This window comes from Anomalospiza imberbis, chromosome 3 (assembly GCF_031753505.1).
Source record: "Anomalospiza imberbis isolate Cuckoo-Finch-1a 21T00152 chromosome 3, ASM3175350v1, whole genome shotgun sequence".
Taxonomy (NCBI): domain Eukaryota; kingdom Metazoa; phylum Chordata; class Aves; order Passeriformes; family Viduidae; genus Anomalospiza; species Anomalospiza imberbis.
The window spans coordinates 64034425-64052153 of NC_089683.1; the positions used below are offsets into that span (position 1 = coordinate 64034425).

At 40.1% G+C, this 17729-nt stretch overlaps 1 protein-coding gene across 11 annotated transcripts in view; it reads left to right on the forward strand.

Moving 5' to 3' along the window:
* NHSL1 (NHS like 1) overlaps positions 1-17729 on the forward strand; it is a 173890-nt gene that overhangs the window by 126564 nt on the left and 29597 nt on the right. For all 11 annotated transcript variants that reach the window (XM_068184788.1, XM_068184777.1, XM_068184778.1 and 8 more), the window contains one exon: positions 15271-15398. In XM_068184788.1, the coding sequence (XP_068040889.1) occupies positions 15271-15398 (128 nt within the window). The remainder of the gene's footprint in view (positions 1-15270; positions 15399-17729) is intronic.

Genomic DNA, 17729 nt, shown 5'->3' on the forward strand with positions numbered 1-17729 from the left:
TCTCCTGCATGGCTCAGCAGATAGCCTGTCTGCCCTCTGTACTTATTACTGGATTAATAGATACGCAGTTCCTTAACCTTGAAACATTCATTGTTCTCTTGCAGATACACTTGCCAGTCCTTTACAAAATAAAAATATTTGCCTGCTTTAGATTAAAAAGAATACTGATTGTTGTTAGCTTTTTGTGAACATTAACCACTTATTCTAATATTTTTTTCCTGTTCTCTGTTTTGGACTGTTAAAACCTGCACAGGCTAAAATGCACTGATTTTCTTGAGTTCTATCAGAAATGTGTCTACTGCAGTTTCATGTTCTGTTTAAACAAATTTTTATCTAATATATTTGTGTGAAACCAAGTAATATATGCTGCTTCCCCTTCTTACGCACCTGGAGTTGTTTTGGTCTGGTGGGATTTTTCTCTGGAGGTGCAGCTCATTATAAAAAAGAAGCTATTGATTACTACTACAATTTGCTAGTTAGCCATTTGTGTTAAATAACCTGGTTTGTGTACATGATGTAGGAATACTTGGTAATGAAGTGAGTTTCAGTTTCATGCTTTCAGGGTAGTAACTGAGAGGATAAACTGTGATGATACCTTCACCACACGTCATACTGCTGACTTAGTGAATACAACTCTGTTGTTTATTTCTTTACTTATTTGTTTAACCTTAAGCTCTTTCCTTGAGCCACTTTTTTTTTTCCCTAAGTGCAGTTTTAAAATAACTCCTTGCTGTTGCCTGGAACTGTCCTGAGAAGTTACAGCATGGGTAGTATTAAGAGAGGCTCTGAGTAAAGTTTTATCAGTTTTACTGTGCTGTTGCTTCAACCAGCAGTGTGAAATCAGGAAAGCATGGGTGCCTTGGAGATTTGAGTTAAAAGTTCTGTATCCAGAGCAGAGTTTCATTCAGTGTAAAAGCACTGTCAGAATTGTGACATAATTTTGACAACTGCTGAACTGCTTTTCCACCTATTTCTTTAGAAAAAACAAAATTTTCTAAAGCTTCTTCATAGGTAGAAAGTAATTATGTGACCATAAAGCAGAAGAGCTTGAAGTAGTCTTATGAGAAGCACCATTGGGCTTTTGGTGTTTTAGATTCTTTGGCTGAGCTAAACCGTGGAGCAGTAGAACAGTTGTATGTGACCCAATATGCTGTATGGGTGGTGGGGAAAGAATAACACTGGATGACAAAATGCACTGTATTCTGTGCAGAAAGTGGGATGAATTGCTTTTGTCTCCAAAAAATGGTGACAACAAAGGGAAAATGGAAGGAAGTAGAACTAAAGCAAATATAATTTTTGCTTTATGCTAAGTTAGAAATTAAGCAGTAGACATGTACAGCAGTGGAGAAATATGAGGGCAAAGATATTTAAATGTCCCCCATAAATTTTTGGGGTTATGAAGTAATTAAAAGTTGTTAAGAATAGATCAGACAAGCACTACTCAAAAGTCATTTGTGTATATTTAATCCTGTCTTTAGAGGAGGTTGGGAAGGAAGAAAGAACCTCCAGTGGTCCTCTTGAACCTGATAACGAGGTCATGAGGACTAAGTTAGCAGCTTTTGTTCGGACCATCAAAAGACAGGTTTGAAAGTTTTCCAGACCTGGTCTTGTTCACATTATGAGAGTTGATGTTGTTGGTAGATAGCAGCTATAGCAGCTTGAATGAAGACTATTTATTTGTTTCTACACATGTGGCTCCCCTGTAAATGGAAAAGGAAGTATAAAACTTGGATTACAAATAGTAATTCACATGTAAAGCACATTTAAACCACCTGTCAGAGTATCAAATGTATAAAATCTTTTAAAATAACTCAAAGTATTTCTATCAAGGTATTTTCACCCATCTAATAGTAACCAGATGGAATCCTGGCTAGCTTTTAAGAAAGTCAGTGCAAGGGCAAACTGTTTGTTACGGTATGATTTTAACAGCAAATTCTTTACAGTGTGGTCTAATAAAAAATAAAATGAAATAAAAAGAAACTGTCTATTATTTAGAATGAACTTCTAAGTACCACTTTAGAAGCAGCAGCTAATATTGCTGCTTAAATTGGTTTAAGAATAAAAATTTAGAGATATTAAAATAAATAGTATTTAATGAGTAATTAACGAAAATAAGTGCATTGTATGCTGATCTCTGCATACTCTTTCAGGAAGCAGTGTTGTGTTCGGAGGAGGAAAAGATCTTCATTAACTTTTGTGCAGTTGATTATTTTACTGTGTATATTATGTATTGGTGTGTCCCTTGCTTATCAACACTATGGAAAAGGATGCTGTATGCAATACTAGATGTTGCATAGGGAGATATTTTAAGTTTTAACCTATGAACTAGGCTTTTATCCTTTCGAAATTATGGGGAAATACTGTTCGTTTCCTTTATGAAGCTACTTTCAAGTGTAAGAGGTGAGATCTTTCATTCAAATGTGTTCATAACTGAGGTAAAGCTATTTATCCTTTAGGCATGCGGGTGCTCTGCTGCCCTCTGAAGTTTTAAAAAGCATGTTGTCCAGTAATCTGAATTAGAAAATTAAGCACCTGGAACCTGGAAAGTTTGTGATGCATAATCTGTCTGTTCTTGAGAACTGAAGTTGCTTTATGTAACCTATATTAACATTTAAAGTTGCTATTGACTAAAACCAGTGGCTTGATGTATTAAATTCAGGCTGTGTTTATTAATTTTAAATGAAAGGTCTCAGTGGCTTAATATGATGGCTAGGGAGGAAGAGTAACTTCAGCTGCATTTCACAGTCATGGTACCACTGCAATTTGATTTAAATGTTTAGAAAATGATGCAGTTCTTGGGTTGTGGTGATAGATACGGTACTTCTTCTTAGTGTTTTGTTTGCAATGGATAAAGCAGACCCTGGTTTTCTTTGGAGAAGGAGCGAGGATCTCGGAGTGCCTGCTGAAGCAAATGGAGTGACATGCCATGCAAGATGCATGTCTTACTACCCTCAGGGCCCAGCTGCTCTGGCTGGCCTTTCCTGAAACCCTGTCCTATATATGGCCTCTTCCTAATGCTTTCATGGGCACTTCATGAAAAGTGTCTCCCAAAATACAGATGTTCAGGTAGAAATAAAACAGTATTAACCATTGAGGAGTCTTAACATGACTCTGGGCTTCATGTCACTGTTGTGTCCTAGGAAGTCACGAAAAAGGGAGATGAAGACGACGGATGGGAAGGAAGAGCTGAGGCTCTGCATGGGGCCAAGATCCTCAAATCAATCCTGTTCCCATGCTGTATGCTCTGCTCCAAGGCTGAGAGACTACTAGACTTGGCTAGTCTCATGTTACTAATGTCTGCTGAGTGTCTGGACTAGCACTGAAAGTCTGGTATGGGCAGTAGCAGAGCTGAGAGTTTGATGTTGTTCAGAGTGGCATTATTTCTTAAGGCAGGCTGTTACCTGTGCTGAAAGGCTCAGGGCCACATACTGCAGTGTTTCCTATGGTGTTCTTGGTGCTAAGGCCGAGAGGTTCAGTGGGTAGGGTGGCACTGTGAAACAGCTCCCATCTCTGACACAGCACATTGACAGATCTGGCTTGTTGCATGGTCCTGTTTGAGGAACCAGTGTCTGAGGAAGTCTCTGAAGTACAGTGGTCTTCAGCTGGGAGCACAGATAGAACAGCTGTAGTACATAGCAGTGACACAAATATTTGGCAGTTAAAGTAAATTGAGACTAATCCTCATTTTGTGAAGTGTGTTAGGCTCTAAAACTGACAAGCAATAAGGCATGAAGCATGAAGATGGGAAGGAGACACAGCACTGTTCTAAGTGTTACTTTACTTAACTGCTTGGGGTGTATTTTAAGTGTGCCTGTTTACCTTCTGAGCAGGTTTGTGACATCAGCATGTGTTACAGGTGGAGGTCCAATGTCCTAAAAGGAAAGCCTAATGTTTAATCTGGAATGCATTGGCCTTGGATAATCTTGCAAGCTATGATGAAGTGAAGGAAGAGAAAAAAGAATTCTTACCATGTACCTGAACGCTTAGTTTCTATTTTTATTAACTACTCTAAATTCTCCCTCAAATGTGGATATATGTCAGTTGCAGCGATGGGAACCAGAGCAGGGCATGTATAGTGGAATTTCCAAGGGGTACTTGTCTTCCAGTTCCTACAATTAGCAATGTACAGCATTTCTGATTTAAGAAAAAAATGTGGGGGAGTACAATCTCCACTGTTGTTATTTTTTCATGAGTTGGGAGACAACAGACAAAAAGGGCAGGGATGAAATAACTGTATTAATGTTAAAGGTCTGACACAGCTAGACTGAAATGATACCGGTCAGTTAGGAGATATCCAGCTCCTGAAGAGTGTTGTGGACACTCTCTGCACTGTTGAAGTTGCAGATGAGGGGCAGTGTCTTGTCACACACTTGCTGACCACTGCCAAGACTTCTTGTCCTTTCCAGCAGATAACGAGGTGTCGGATATGTACTGAGGAAAGTGTTGCTCTAAGTAGTGAGAACAGTCCACACGCTGACTTTCACACCCCTTTTCAGTCTGTAACTGCTGAAACTTCCTGCACAACTGCCTGTGCTTTGTGCCCTCCCCCCAGGGTAATTGTGTTGATTCAAACTACATACATAATATAGGGCTCGTTGTTCCAATGCCTGCGATGATTCATTTATTATCTCATCTTCAGAAGAGCTGGATTTGGCTGACTCTAGCTTCTGTTTAGCTTTGTTGGCCAAATTCAAGGAATGTATTTAAGCAGCAGTGATTGAAACACTTGATTTGTTTTCCAGAAGACATCTGGTTAGCATTGTCAAATAAAACAGGATTTAAGTAGTTAGTCATAAAGCCTCTATTATGTCTTGCTACAAGACCCTCCAGACAGGTATGTGTTTAGCCTTTGTTTTCTCAGTGCATCTGCCAGATCACTGTTCAGATGAGCAATATTAGGGTCAGACCTATTAGTCGATAATCCTGCTGAGAAGATTATGGACTTAAAATAATCTTATGTTTCATTAAAGAGCTGCAGAATAGGGGGAGACCACTTCATATTGACAATAGCTCTGGTTCAGGTTCAGAGAGATGTCAAGATGTGAACTCCCTGCCAACTAGAAACCTTTGTGAAGTAAAAGGCCATTAAAGCTAGGAGTGGACCATATGTTCCTGAAAGGCCTTGGAGCTATAAAATAAAAAAAATAGAAATCAACCTATTTTTCATTATTTTAGTTTCAATTGTCAGGTTACTATCAGAGCTTCTGCTCATGTATCCTGCTTTTTTTACTGTTACCGAATTAATTCACCGTACATCTGCTGATGCTTTTGGCCAAGTTCCATATTCCAACTGCCCTTTCTAATAAGGAATTTCAAAAAGCAAATACTCAAATGAAACAAAACAGAATTTGACCAAGAGGCTACACTGCATGTGTTTGAAAGCTGGTCTTGTGCTGCAAAATTGAGCTACTTGGAAGCATCTAGGTGGCCTATTTTTTGGTTTAGTTTATATAGTGCAGTACTGAGTGTAAAAACATAAAGAGTGGTTATATGTAGATTGATTGCATGATACACATGAGCAGTGAAAGCAATTCCAGTGAAAGGGTTTAAAAAAGATAAAATTTGTTTCAAATAATACAGGGTTTTTTCTTGAGCTAGATGAATGTGATTTTTTAGGCAGCAATACCTGACAGATTATTGAACCCATTTCAGATCCATCCCTTTAGTAAAAAGAATAAATTGACACTGTTAACTCTCTGTAGCAGTTATTTAAGTACTAGGTAAAGCAACTTCCATCACAAGGAATATTGAACTTCCAGTTGATTTCCTTTTTGCTTTTCTTCCTCCTTACTCTCTTAGATTTAGGATGTTATGTGCTTGTTGGCAGCATTTGATATAGCTTTACATTTGAAATGTCCTAGGAGAAAAAACAGTGAAAAATCCCTTCGTATTTTTACATTAGCTGTATTCAGTTGTCTAAGAAACAGCAAATATCCATAAAAAACGCTAGAGAAAAAGCAGGGAGTGTTATTTTAATGCAAACATCAAAGATAGAAAAGGAAGCAAATACACTGTTATACTTAAGACATCTTGTCACCATTAAATGCAGTTGTATAAGGCACTTGCAGAAATTTAAATTAACTTGAGACAAACGGTGATAATTATTTTGAGCACTCCCTAGTGACAGGTTGTTAACAAATATAATTTGTCATGGCTGTTGCATTTTGGTGCCATTAAAAAGGTTTTCTCTATCACTAAATTATGCAGATCACCTGGGGAATTAACGGTTGGTATTAAATGTATTTATTTTTTACAAGTTCCAAGAAGAGAAGAGAATGATCAATGTGTATGCATTTACTTGACCCTGTTAATGGTATTTTGACATTTAAGAGTTCCTTTTAATTTGGATCCTTCTTAAACACTTGCATCTGATTTAGACCCTTGAAAATCTGTGCAATTGCTTTCCTGTAATGTTGCACTTTCATGCCCCATCCTTGTGCTGCTTTAAGTGTCTACACAGCTGAGCCCTGAAGCTACTTGGAAGAGTGGGTCTCCCAGCCCAACTGGCCTCGAGTTACCATGGCAGAACACGTTTCCCAACATTTGTGTGTGGGGGGAAATAGACCTAACATAAATACATTTGTACACTTTCACTAAGACTTCTTTGAAGTACCAATGCACTTCTCTGTCACAGTCCAGCAGCCCTGTGTTAGGATTACCTTCATCCCACTGGAGCCCAAGACATCTTTGTGTCTGGGTATCTCTGGGCAGCATCTATCCTTAAAAGCTACCTGTGTGGCTGGTCATGGCTACTTATTCATGAAAGAAAATGTGCAAAATAGTCTTTAAAAAAGTCTGATGGACCTTTCAAGCTCTTACTCATCAAGTAAGACAGCTTTGAAGCAAACTAAGTTTTGCTAGTGGTCTTTTTGTTTGTTTTGCCACTTGCCACTTCAAATTGTGCTTGTGGAAGAAATATGTTGGTACACGTGTTCACTGTCTCTGGGCTTGTCTTGGGCTTTTCTGTATGTACTGATAAAAGATACAGAAACATCAGTATAAAACTGCATTTTGGGCAAGGGATGGGAATAATAAGGAAGTTGGCTGGATTGACAAAGGCTGGTACTAGCCAGAGCACCTAGATTGAGCTGTTGAGCAGAAGTTTTTTCAGCTGAGTGGCAACAGTACTCCATCTGTTGAAATCCCTGACCTATTTAACTGGGAGTCTGAACAAAATGGTGTGCTGAATATATCACAGCTGAAGTTCATGAACTTGCTTTGCAGTCAGTATTGGTTACAGTTCAGTGTGTACACAAGTGCATCATTGCTGTGGCTTTACAACATATTTTAAAGCTTTGATATAGAAGCATTCTCTGTGATAGTCAAGTTCTGCAGATGATATGGGGATTTATACATTTAAAGAAAATGGGACATGATCCAAGCTGAGTGAATTTTTGGGAGGAATGTAAAGTGGTAGAGGCAAGCTGTCTGCTGCATATTTAGTTCCAGGGACAAAAATAGGTGCTGTATTGGAGTTAAATCGAGCTGCTTTTTTTTTAAGTCATATTTAACTTGAGATATTTGTGAGAAACAAGATTGCCTTTGTACAGCTGAGCTTTTATTTAGCCTGTCTCATCTACACACAGAGAACTCTGCATTCTTAACCCCAGTTTACAAATGAGGGAACCATAAAGAGGCACAGAGTGAAAGGTAGTAATTTCAGTTAGATTTACTAACCAAAGAAACCTTTGAACTAGGGTATCTGTTTTAATGATAGTCCCAGGCATAATCATTCTCAACAAGCTCTTTATCTTGAAAAGTTACCTCCCTGAAATTCCCCAGTTAACTGCATAGTCGCGTGTTACCTTGGTTTTATCCACATCTTACCACAATGCTGTGAGCAAGCAGAGGGGCAGCCATGCCCTTTGAAGAGGTCCTGGTTCAGTGCTCAGAGTGTGTTTTGGTTCTTAGCACCAGACCGTATGACAGTCCCAAACAAAGCACAACTCTGGCTTTTACAGGGGACCTTTTGCTTAGTGTTCTGAAAACACCATTAGGAAGCTGGAGATTTAGCCTGTGCCCACCTTATCTGTAAAGAACTTAAATTTGTATCTAAATGAAAACTACTTTTAACTTGCAGAAGCACATCATCCATAGAAGCAAAGATGTTGATATCCCTGTTAGGTTCTCCTGCCCCTCATGAGAAGGGCCTGCAGCATTGGACCCAGCACCAGCCATTACTGGCGTGGTGATGATGACAGTTAAGGCATCTTAAGTTCTTCCTTAGTTGGATTTATCCTGAGATGCCTTTCTGTGTATTCATTATGCTGCAGGCAGTGTGTACATACCTGTTTGGACTCTGAATTTAGGAGGCACATACGTGAAGTTTAGATGATGCCCTGTCTGTCTGCAGGAAGTCCTTGACTGGATCTAACCCAGTGTGATTTGCTCAGATGCAGCAATGCCGGCTCAGAAATCCAGGTCTTCGACACCCATGCCTGTCTGTTAGAAGCCCACAAGACCTTAGTTGTCTCAACTCAACTGGAAAAACAAATTTAAAGTCTCTATGAAGCAAATTAAAATTATATGCAGTTACTTACCAGTGGTGAAACTAATTTATTTTAAAACCAAAAGTATTGATACTTTGATTATTAAAGTGCATTATTGCCTGTAAACTAAGAGGTAATTTTAAACAATTTGAGTTTACAGGACAAATACATAGTATACTACAGTCTGTGGTTTTAGGTGAAATTTTGAAAAGCTACTTGTATGACAGTGTTTGTAGTTGTGACTTAGGGAGGAACATGGTTTGGGGATATTTACAGGAGAAATTAACTACAGTGTTTGAAGACTGAAAAACAAAGAAGGTTTCCGACCCTGGGAAGTAGAGTGGTTTTCCAGTGTTATGTGCAGTGAAAGGATAAATGTATTTTAATATACTAGTCAGCAGATTTATTTCTCTAGCTGACCGTTTAGCTGACTTGAGCAGTTAATAGCCTCTCTGTAGTAAGAAAAAGAAAGGCAAAAAAAAAAAAAGAAAAACAGAAAAATATAAGTTACAACATGAAAGGCTCTGCCAAGAAGTCACCCAGATTTCAGCTGAGATAATTTTTCAAGCATGCAGATAAAGCTGTCAGCTCATCACATGTCCCTTCTTGCTGACAAGGAGATGACAAGAGATGATATAAAAGCAATTGATGCGTGTGCTGGTCTTTCCCCTTTCTACGTCTGTACCTGGTAGTTTTTGTTTCAGCAGCTCTGGGCAGCTCTGCCAGGCAGGCAGTGCCTCTGCTCCTGGTCCCACTTATATTTCATTTTAATCTCTTTGGATTTTAGCAGTTAGTCTTCAGGTCCAGGTCCTATTCTTGCATATAGGGCAAATTTAGACGTTTCCAGGATATGATTTTCCTGTCTTTCATTGCTTGACCCATGCAATGGGATGGGTAGTTATTCCAAACTAATTGGAGCTATTAAGATATCTGAATAACTTTGATGCCAAATTTCTAAATTTATACTAGTCAGTATCATGGTACTTTAATTTTTTAACTAGCGCCTTTGCTGGTTACTAATAAATACTTAGAAATGTGGATTTTAATTTTTTAATATTAGCCTCTTCAATATATGCTTGTGAGATTGTGCCTGAGTGTGTACATGTGGATGTAGACAGCTACAGAGCTTAAGGCCTGATCCTGCAACAGTCATGTGAGCAGTGTTTGCTTACAGGAGTAATTGGAGTAATCTCATTAGGGCTAATTTAATGAGTGATGGGTCCCTTTCAGGCCTGAGACGTGAAGGACTGGTCCAGGATGGTGGCATAAAGCTGTGGATCTGTGCTCTTGCTGGGGCTTTGCCTTAGGGAGAGGTCTCAGGCTCAGATGGGCTCTAGCCATGGAAGCCAGCACCTGGAGGCTTTTCTCCCTGCAGACAGGTATATATGGGGCACACTAATACTGACAGACAAAATAATTGCTTTATGAAGAAGCTTGTTACAAATAACACTTTCGCACAGTTCATTTACAATAAGAAAAATATAAAGCACAGCTTCTGATAATAACTGAATCTGTATCACTTTGACCTGTTCTGCTTCTGACAGTGTAATGCTTTTTCCTTCCTAAAAACTTCAAGATATGGCAACAAATTTTATGGGTAGGAAGCTCAGCAGGTACAAAATATTGCCAAAATTAGTTAAAGGATGGGAAAAGAGCCGGTGCATCCGGTCCCCTCCCAGCAAACCCAGCCTTCCATCTGTCATGGCACAGACCTACACCTACCTTGTAGGTCTGACAAGGTAAACATTAAATCCTGCTTTACGGTGGTAATACCATGTCAGACGAATTACTGAGGTATCAGTGCTGTGCCTTCTGTTCACTCCCGTGATTTGTGCCTCAAATTATCATGCGAGAATATGATTTCAACTGTTGGAAAAGCAGTAAATTGCCTCTGTGTTTGAGACTTGTGTGTTTTACCAATTCAGGGGCACATACAAGGTCCTTAAGTGTAGTAGAGAGATCTGGGCTGAGAGGCCTTGGAGGTATCTTCATACACTTGGCCTGACAAGTCTGTTTCAAAGGCCGTAAGTTTTTATATGGAGAGGTTAAGTTATTCACAACAGTGCTGAATTCAGTGCCTGTAGCTCAAAACTCTGGTGCAGAATTGCACATGGCTGGTTGAGCCTTTGCTCTTAGTTTGCTGCTGCAGGTGCTTGCCTGTTCCCCAGCTTATTTAGCAGGAGGGAAGGGAGCAGAGATGAGTGATGCACAGGACCTGTCCCCAGCACACTTCTGTCTGATGCCAAGATTTAGCAAAGGCTGCAATACTGCAATCTTGAGCAAATATATGAGTGTCTGGGTATATAGCAGAGACTTGGGCATAATTGTACTGGGCACTGACAGCTTTAACGCATTTGCTTTGGTTGTGTCTCCCGAAGCCTGTTCTAATAACTGTGGAAATGATGAAGGGGCCCTTAAAAGGGCTTTGACTGCATTTCCCATGCACTTTCTTCATGCTTAACTAAAACCACCCTGTGAACAGCAAAACACAAGGAAAAATTTCATCTTTTAGGAAGGGTTTCACTTGTACCACATAGCTGGAAAGAAATTACTATATAATCTAATGACAGTAATTTTTGAGCAATGCTTCTAATGCAGAGGTGACTCTGAAATTGAATGTATCACTAGTATAGAAGGAAAACAAGAACTAATCTGTGGTTTCACCTAGGCAGAAAAACACTTGCAGGGCAGCAGAAGGTGACAGGCAATGTCCCTGTGCACTTAGCCCCAGAAGCAATCAGTCAGGAGATGAAGGGGAGGGAGGTAGCTTCAGACTTTTGAGTTGTGGCACTACCCAATGCAGCCACCAATTGCAATTGCCAAGGTAGTAACACTTTCCTGATTTTCCTGGAATTAAAGTGTGTGAGCAGTATTGGTTCTTCGGGTGCATAATCATATTGTTGCACTTTTCAGATCAGATTCATGTGAAAATTATGAGTTCGAGCTTGCCTGCAGCATGTGCTGCAGATTTGGATTGGCAAGTGCATCCTCAGGAGCGGGTGTTTGTGTCCTGCATGATGCAGTGTCCTGGGGTGCACGCAGTGCACGGTTTTGTGTGTGGTATAATGTGGGAAGTGGTAACCAAGAGTGTCTATGTCCCCGATTCAGCTGGTGCTAGTGTATTGTCATTCTTTAAAATTAAGATTTTTAATAACTGGAACTGGATAGATCCTTCTGTTACCTTGTCGGCTTCATTACAGACATATTTGAAATAACATGCATAAATGTAAGAACTTTTCACTTAGTGTATAGTGCTCTTCTCTGTTTGGGGTTGTCAGACTAGGACAACATATTGCTCCTCTGGGAAGAAGAGAGTCTTTCCAAGAGTAAGTATCTGGAGTATTCCTAGAGTAAGTATCTCTAGCTTCTTCATAGGTATTTTTTTACAAAAAGAAAACCTCTGTATCTGAAAAATATTAATCTGATTGCTTACAGAAGACAGTGTGCACCTCTAATAAGAATAAGGAGATGGGTGGAGGAGCCTCCAGCTAGAACAGTTTTTAAATAGCAGTTGTCACTCCTGGTTTGGCAATGACAGTACCTTCACTCAGGTGCAATGTTTGACCTTGTGTTGTGCTGGTAGGCTGTTGCAATATGAGGTAAAAAATGTCTGCCTAAAGCCTCTGGTAAAGTTTGTTGACCTTGGGTGCCATCCACAGTGTGTTTCCTGCTGTACTGCAATATGTACAGTTACAGTACATAAATAAAAAAGCTGTTCTTGGGGAACACCAAGAACACTCACCTTTTTCTTGGTTTCACCTAGCAGTTTTTGGCAATTTGGCTTCATCAGCAATGCTGCTGCAAAAACTTCTGAAGTTACATAGATTTTGTGTGGTGGACAGTGGGAGGTTGTGAGCTTGATAAGCTGACAGGTTGTTATTGGCAGTCCACTTGAACTTCTGATGGACTTGAGACCTTCAGCATTGATTTCCTTAAGTTTTTGGAGCTTTTCTGGGCTTCATGAGGTGCGCTATTTATCAACCTCACCTTCTTGGGTTAGGAAAATGAATAAGGTAAAACAATGAATATTAGAGCATTCATCTATTATGCTCCAGAAGAGCCTGTCACCTCCAGAAGTGTCCTGTGACAACAGTGACTTCATGAGAAGCCCACACTGGAGCAGGCTCCTGACAGGCCCTGGGAATCCATAGATAGAGAAGCCCAAGCAAGAGCAGATTTTCTAGCAGGACTTCTGACCCACAGTAGGGAGCCCACACTGAAGCAGACTGTTCCTGAAGGACTGCACCCATGGGAGAACCACTGCTGGAGCAGTTTGTGAAGAATTGTAGCCCATGGGAAGGGCTCACATTGGGGAGTTTTTAGAGGACTGTCTCCCAAGGAAGGAACTCCACTCTGAAGCAGGGGAGTGACCTCCTTGAGGAGGAAGTAGCAGCAGGAACAACATGATGAACTGACCATAACCCCCATTCCCCATCTCCCTGCACTGCTGAGTGGGGAAGAGGTAGAGAGTTGGGAATAAAGTTAATTGGGACTGAGGGGAGGAGTAGGTGGAGTGGGTTTTTTTTTCAGATTTGCTTTACTTCTCATTATCATGCTCTTATTTTGATTGGCAATAAATTAAACTAAGTCTTCTAAATCACAACTGTTTTGCCTGTAGCTTTAACTGGTGAGTGATCTCTCCCTGTCCTTTTCTCAGCTCATAAGTCTTTTATTATTTTTTCTCTCTCCTGCACAGCTCTCTTCAGAGGAAGAGAGTGATAGAGCAGCTTTGGTGGGCATCTGGCATCTAGCCCAGGTCAAACCACCACAGGTGTTTTTTTTGGGGGGCCATGATGTCTGATGTCGGAGAGTCTCAGGAGTGGCCAGCAAAGACTCTAAGCCTTAGTCCAAAAATCAGAGGAAAAATAACTGCCTTCTTATTCACCCCTTAGGTTGTATTCATGTTTGTTTGCAGTGATTAATGATTCCTCTGAAGGTAAAAGTTGCAGTGTCTAAGTTGACAACTTAGCGTGTTAACCCGTGCAACAAGTTGATGCAAGTCTTTGGGCTGTCTTGTTCTGCCACAGTCCGCTTAGCCTGTTCATTTGTAGCTCAAACCACCAAACAACCCATCAAGGTGCTCACATCTGTGAGTGTTATGTGCTGGATCTGGCTGGATCCAGTACCAAATTTGGAACGGCAGTGGAGGAATTTGCTTTGCTGTGGTTGCAGACAGTCATTTTTTACCCCCCTCCTGAAGTACAGCAACAGTTTGCCAGATGTGCACAACGTCAGCATGCTCACACATGTGGAACGGGTAAATATGGTTACCAGCCCTCTGATCCTGAGATACAGCCATTGATTTGGATCTCAAAACCCACACTGCCACTGCTGGTCCTTGAATTGAGAGAGAAGGAAAGGTTGCTGCCATACTGCTCTTTTTGACACATTAGGGTTACGTAGGCAAAGACATGTCTGGCACCAGTGGAAATGGCTGGTTGTCAGAGTGTAAGCTTGCCTCCTCAGTGTCCCTGTGTAGATAGAGGGGAGTCCTTGTTATTAAATCCTCACAGATCGGTGGTTGCTGTAGGTCAGTTAACCTGTCAGCACGAGTCCTCCAGACCTTGGTCTCAGAAGCATCTGGGCATAATATAGGACATGTATGCTGGAGTTGCACATTGTAACTCCACCTAATCATTTGCCAGGCAAAAGCCTCTCAAACCTTGCCCTTGGTATAAGCACTGCATCTTTTCTTTTTTAAGGAGTATTCAAAAGATCAAGATAGGCAGATACATGATATAATCACAGAAAGGCCTTCTCCAGTAAGTGATGATAAAAGTGCTTTGTGTTGTGATAATGCCTGTGTATTGTGCAGAAATTTCAGTTCCTTAAATGGAAATACACCAAATACTTAATTGTGCAGAAATTTCAGTTCCTTAAATGGAAATACACCAAATACTTAATTTTCCTCTTGCTTTCATCATCTTTCAACAGATTCAGATATCTGTCTTTGGAAATGTAAAGCTAACTGGTCTGATGAGTTTGGTTGCTGCATCTTGAACATTTAATTTTTCCTTATGCTCTGGCGTCTGTTATTCTTTAGCACAATCACACTGAATATCAATTAGGAGGCAGGAAGATGATTGTGGAAAACTTGGTGAGGGGGATGCTATGCTGACTGGAATTTTGTCTATTGTGAGTGGGGATGCATGTGTGCTCTGAGTTCTTTCTGAACTTTAGAAACTCTGTAGTATAAAACTACATGTGCTGTGCAGCAACACAAGATTTTGAGATCCCTGTGATTAGCATTCCTCTCTCCAAAATCACAGTAAATGGTCTCTTCCACGGACAGGAAGACAAGACAAGTGGTCAGTGCCAAAGTTATTTAGCAGATGGTGCTTGAGTAGTGAGCAACATCATCATCATTTCAAGTGTAAGTCATATAATAGATGTCTACCGGCCTGGCAAATGAGACCCCTGGAGTTACTCGCATGCATCCGTCTCCCATCCTGCGAGATGCTGCCATCTGTCAAGACACTGAGCCAGGCCTCACTTACATAAATAAAGAAATCTATTTCCCCCTTCTTCCTGAAGCACTTGCCATCGCCTGGGTTAATATGCTCTGTGTGGGCTTACGTATGTCACACATGTGAGGGAGGAGGAAATACAGATACCAATATGAGGAATGCATCCTTGGGTTCTGTCACTTGGGGCAGACAATGTTAATGCACGGTAAATGTTTTCAGAAAAACATTCAGTACTGAAATGCCATTGAACACTAAGCATGAGCAGTAATGGCTCTTGCCACGATTTAACCTCCTGTTTCTCTTTCTTTTGGCAGAGTGTGACAAGCTGCGGCGGGATGGCTACCGGAGCTCGCAGTATTACTCTCAGGGCCCCACCTTCTCCTCGTCCTCCAGTGCAATCTGTGGAAGTTACCAGGATGATTATGAAGAAATTGAACAAAAGGTAATGGTGGGGGGAAAAGCGCTGGAAAAAATACTTGTGTGGTGCAGTTTAATTGCCTGCCATAACACTGTTCAAATAAGGCAGGATTTTTAGAGGATCACAAAAATGTTTGTTTCTTTGAATTGCAGTGACAGTAGTTCATCTGACTTCCATGGTGTCTTAAAATTCCCAATTCTACTCATGCAGTGATACGAAATTCCTACTGGCATGTTCAGAGTGTGAAAGAAGGGGTTTGGTAATGTTCTAGAGGGAAGACCCCAGCAAGGGTAGCTGCTAAGTAGCAGGAAGAGCTATTCAGCAGCCATCAGCATACTTGAATTGTAACTTGGATAGGTGCACACTTTGAATTGCTAATAGAAGTGGTTATTCAGTTAGGAAGGGGCTTTGTCCTAATGCATCACAGCTGTTTGCTAAAGGCATCCAGAAAATGAAGACTGTCCACTAAGTTGGGTTTGTTGCCTTTCTTTCAGTTTACTTCATAATTTTTGTGCTTATATTCGCACATTTCAACTCTTAGAATCTAGAAATAAATTAAATAAAGAGAAGGAACAGTTGATCACAAGTTTTAGGAAAGTTATGAAGCCATATTGCTTTGTACATCAATTTATATAGATTTCAATTACACAACTAGTAAGTTGTGTTATTGTTCTGAAGAAGAAAAGTTCTGCTCTCCTGTCTTTGTCTCGTTGTGCCTGTGGGCTCTGAAGGAAAAGCTGACTGTGGTGTAGTGGTTTGGGATGTTACTGCTGGGGTGTGTGCCTGCCTAAAACTGAAATGCCAGAGCTCCTGGCATTTTCAAGATAGATATTCTAGAATACTTTGCCAAAACCAGCTCTTGCTTTGAGAGTGGGAGGATCTCCTTGATTGTAACACAGTTTAATTTCTTTGAATTGTTACTAAACCATATGTCCCTGTGGTAGCATGGACCAAATAACTTGTACCAGCAAAATGTGCAGACACTGAGAATGCACTTTAATGGGTACAGTGTTTTGAGTTTTATCCTACGTGGATAAATAATAATAAGAGTCACATAATAAGAGGTGTTGTGGAATATGTAGTCTCTTGTCCAGGTGGTGATTGCAATTTATATGTGTATTGGCAGGGAATGTCAGAGCATCTTGTTTAGCTGTGTGTGGTATGTACTGGCAGTGAGCCAAGAATGTAAAGCACATTCATACTGTGGAATACATTATAATGGTAATTTGCCAAACCTTGCTGAAATCATTGGAATTATGATTTCCGGTTGGGAAAGTATTAACACCTTGTTTGTTGCTCTTAATGTACTGCACATAAATGCATGCATACCAGCTTGTCCTGGCCAGTGCTGTGCAGCATATAACCATCTGCACATGTAAAACTAACGTAACATTTAAAAAATATAAATACGCTTTTCTTTAAACAATTTGCATGAACGTATATAAGCATGGGTCAGGATTCTTGGAGACTGAGAGCTGTCATCCTTTCTTGGTTAAGGGTTTTTTGAGTGTTAACATAATGTGTTACTAACAATTTCTGTGCATTCTGGAGCAAATTAATGCAACTAAGTATGCTTTAAATATAGGATAGTACTTCCATTTCAAATTGGAATAGGTTCCTTTAAATATTGTAGGTGAAAGGATGATTCAGAGCTGTGGAGAAAGATAGCTGCCAAACTGACAGTCTTGGCTGTTACTGATTATCTCAGAACCTTAGCCTTAACCCTGCCACTCTTATTTCCAGCTCACAAAGACATAAATTTCTTGTAAACTGTAGCATGATTCTCCATTAATATTGTATAACTTTCTTTTATGGAATTTTTTGACCAGTATCTCTGTTTGATCGGTGCTTTTTTTTTTTTTCATGCTGTAAATGTTTAATCTTTAGAAGATTGTTTACTTTCTTTAGAATGTTTACCACAACAAATTTCTGACCTTGAATTATTATCCTACTGGTAAAGAGCCAAGTAATTCTAGTAAGTCTTACGCCTTGAGGGGGTCATATTTTAGCTGTCAGGAGAGTTCTTTGGTAACAGTGTGGAACTGGGGTCACCAAAAATCCTACGATTCAAAATGTGAACTCCTTACCACTTGATGAAAGCTTTGTTGTCTATTCAAAGCAAAAAAAGCCAGCATTTAAATTCTGTGTGTGCAGTATTTAATAATTGAAATTTGAGAACAGCAAAATAATGATGGGTGGATGAATACCTATTTACAGATCATAAACTTCTTGGTTGATATAATTGCCAACTTACAGCAAAAAAGAGTGGGTGATATCACAAAGGAAAACAGCTTTCCCTGTTATTTTTAATCTGCTTCTAAAAATAAAAACCATAGCCAGATATTCTGCTTGTCT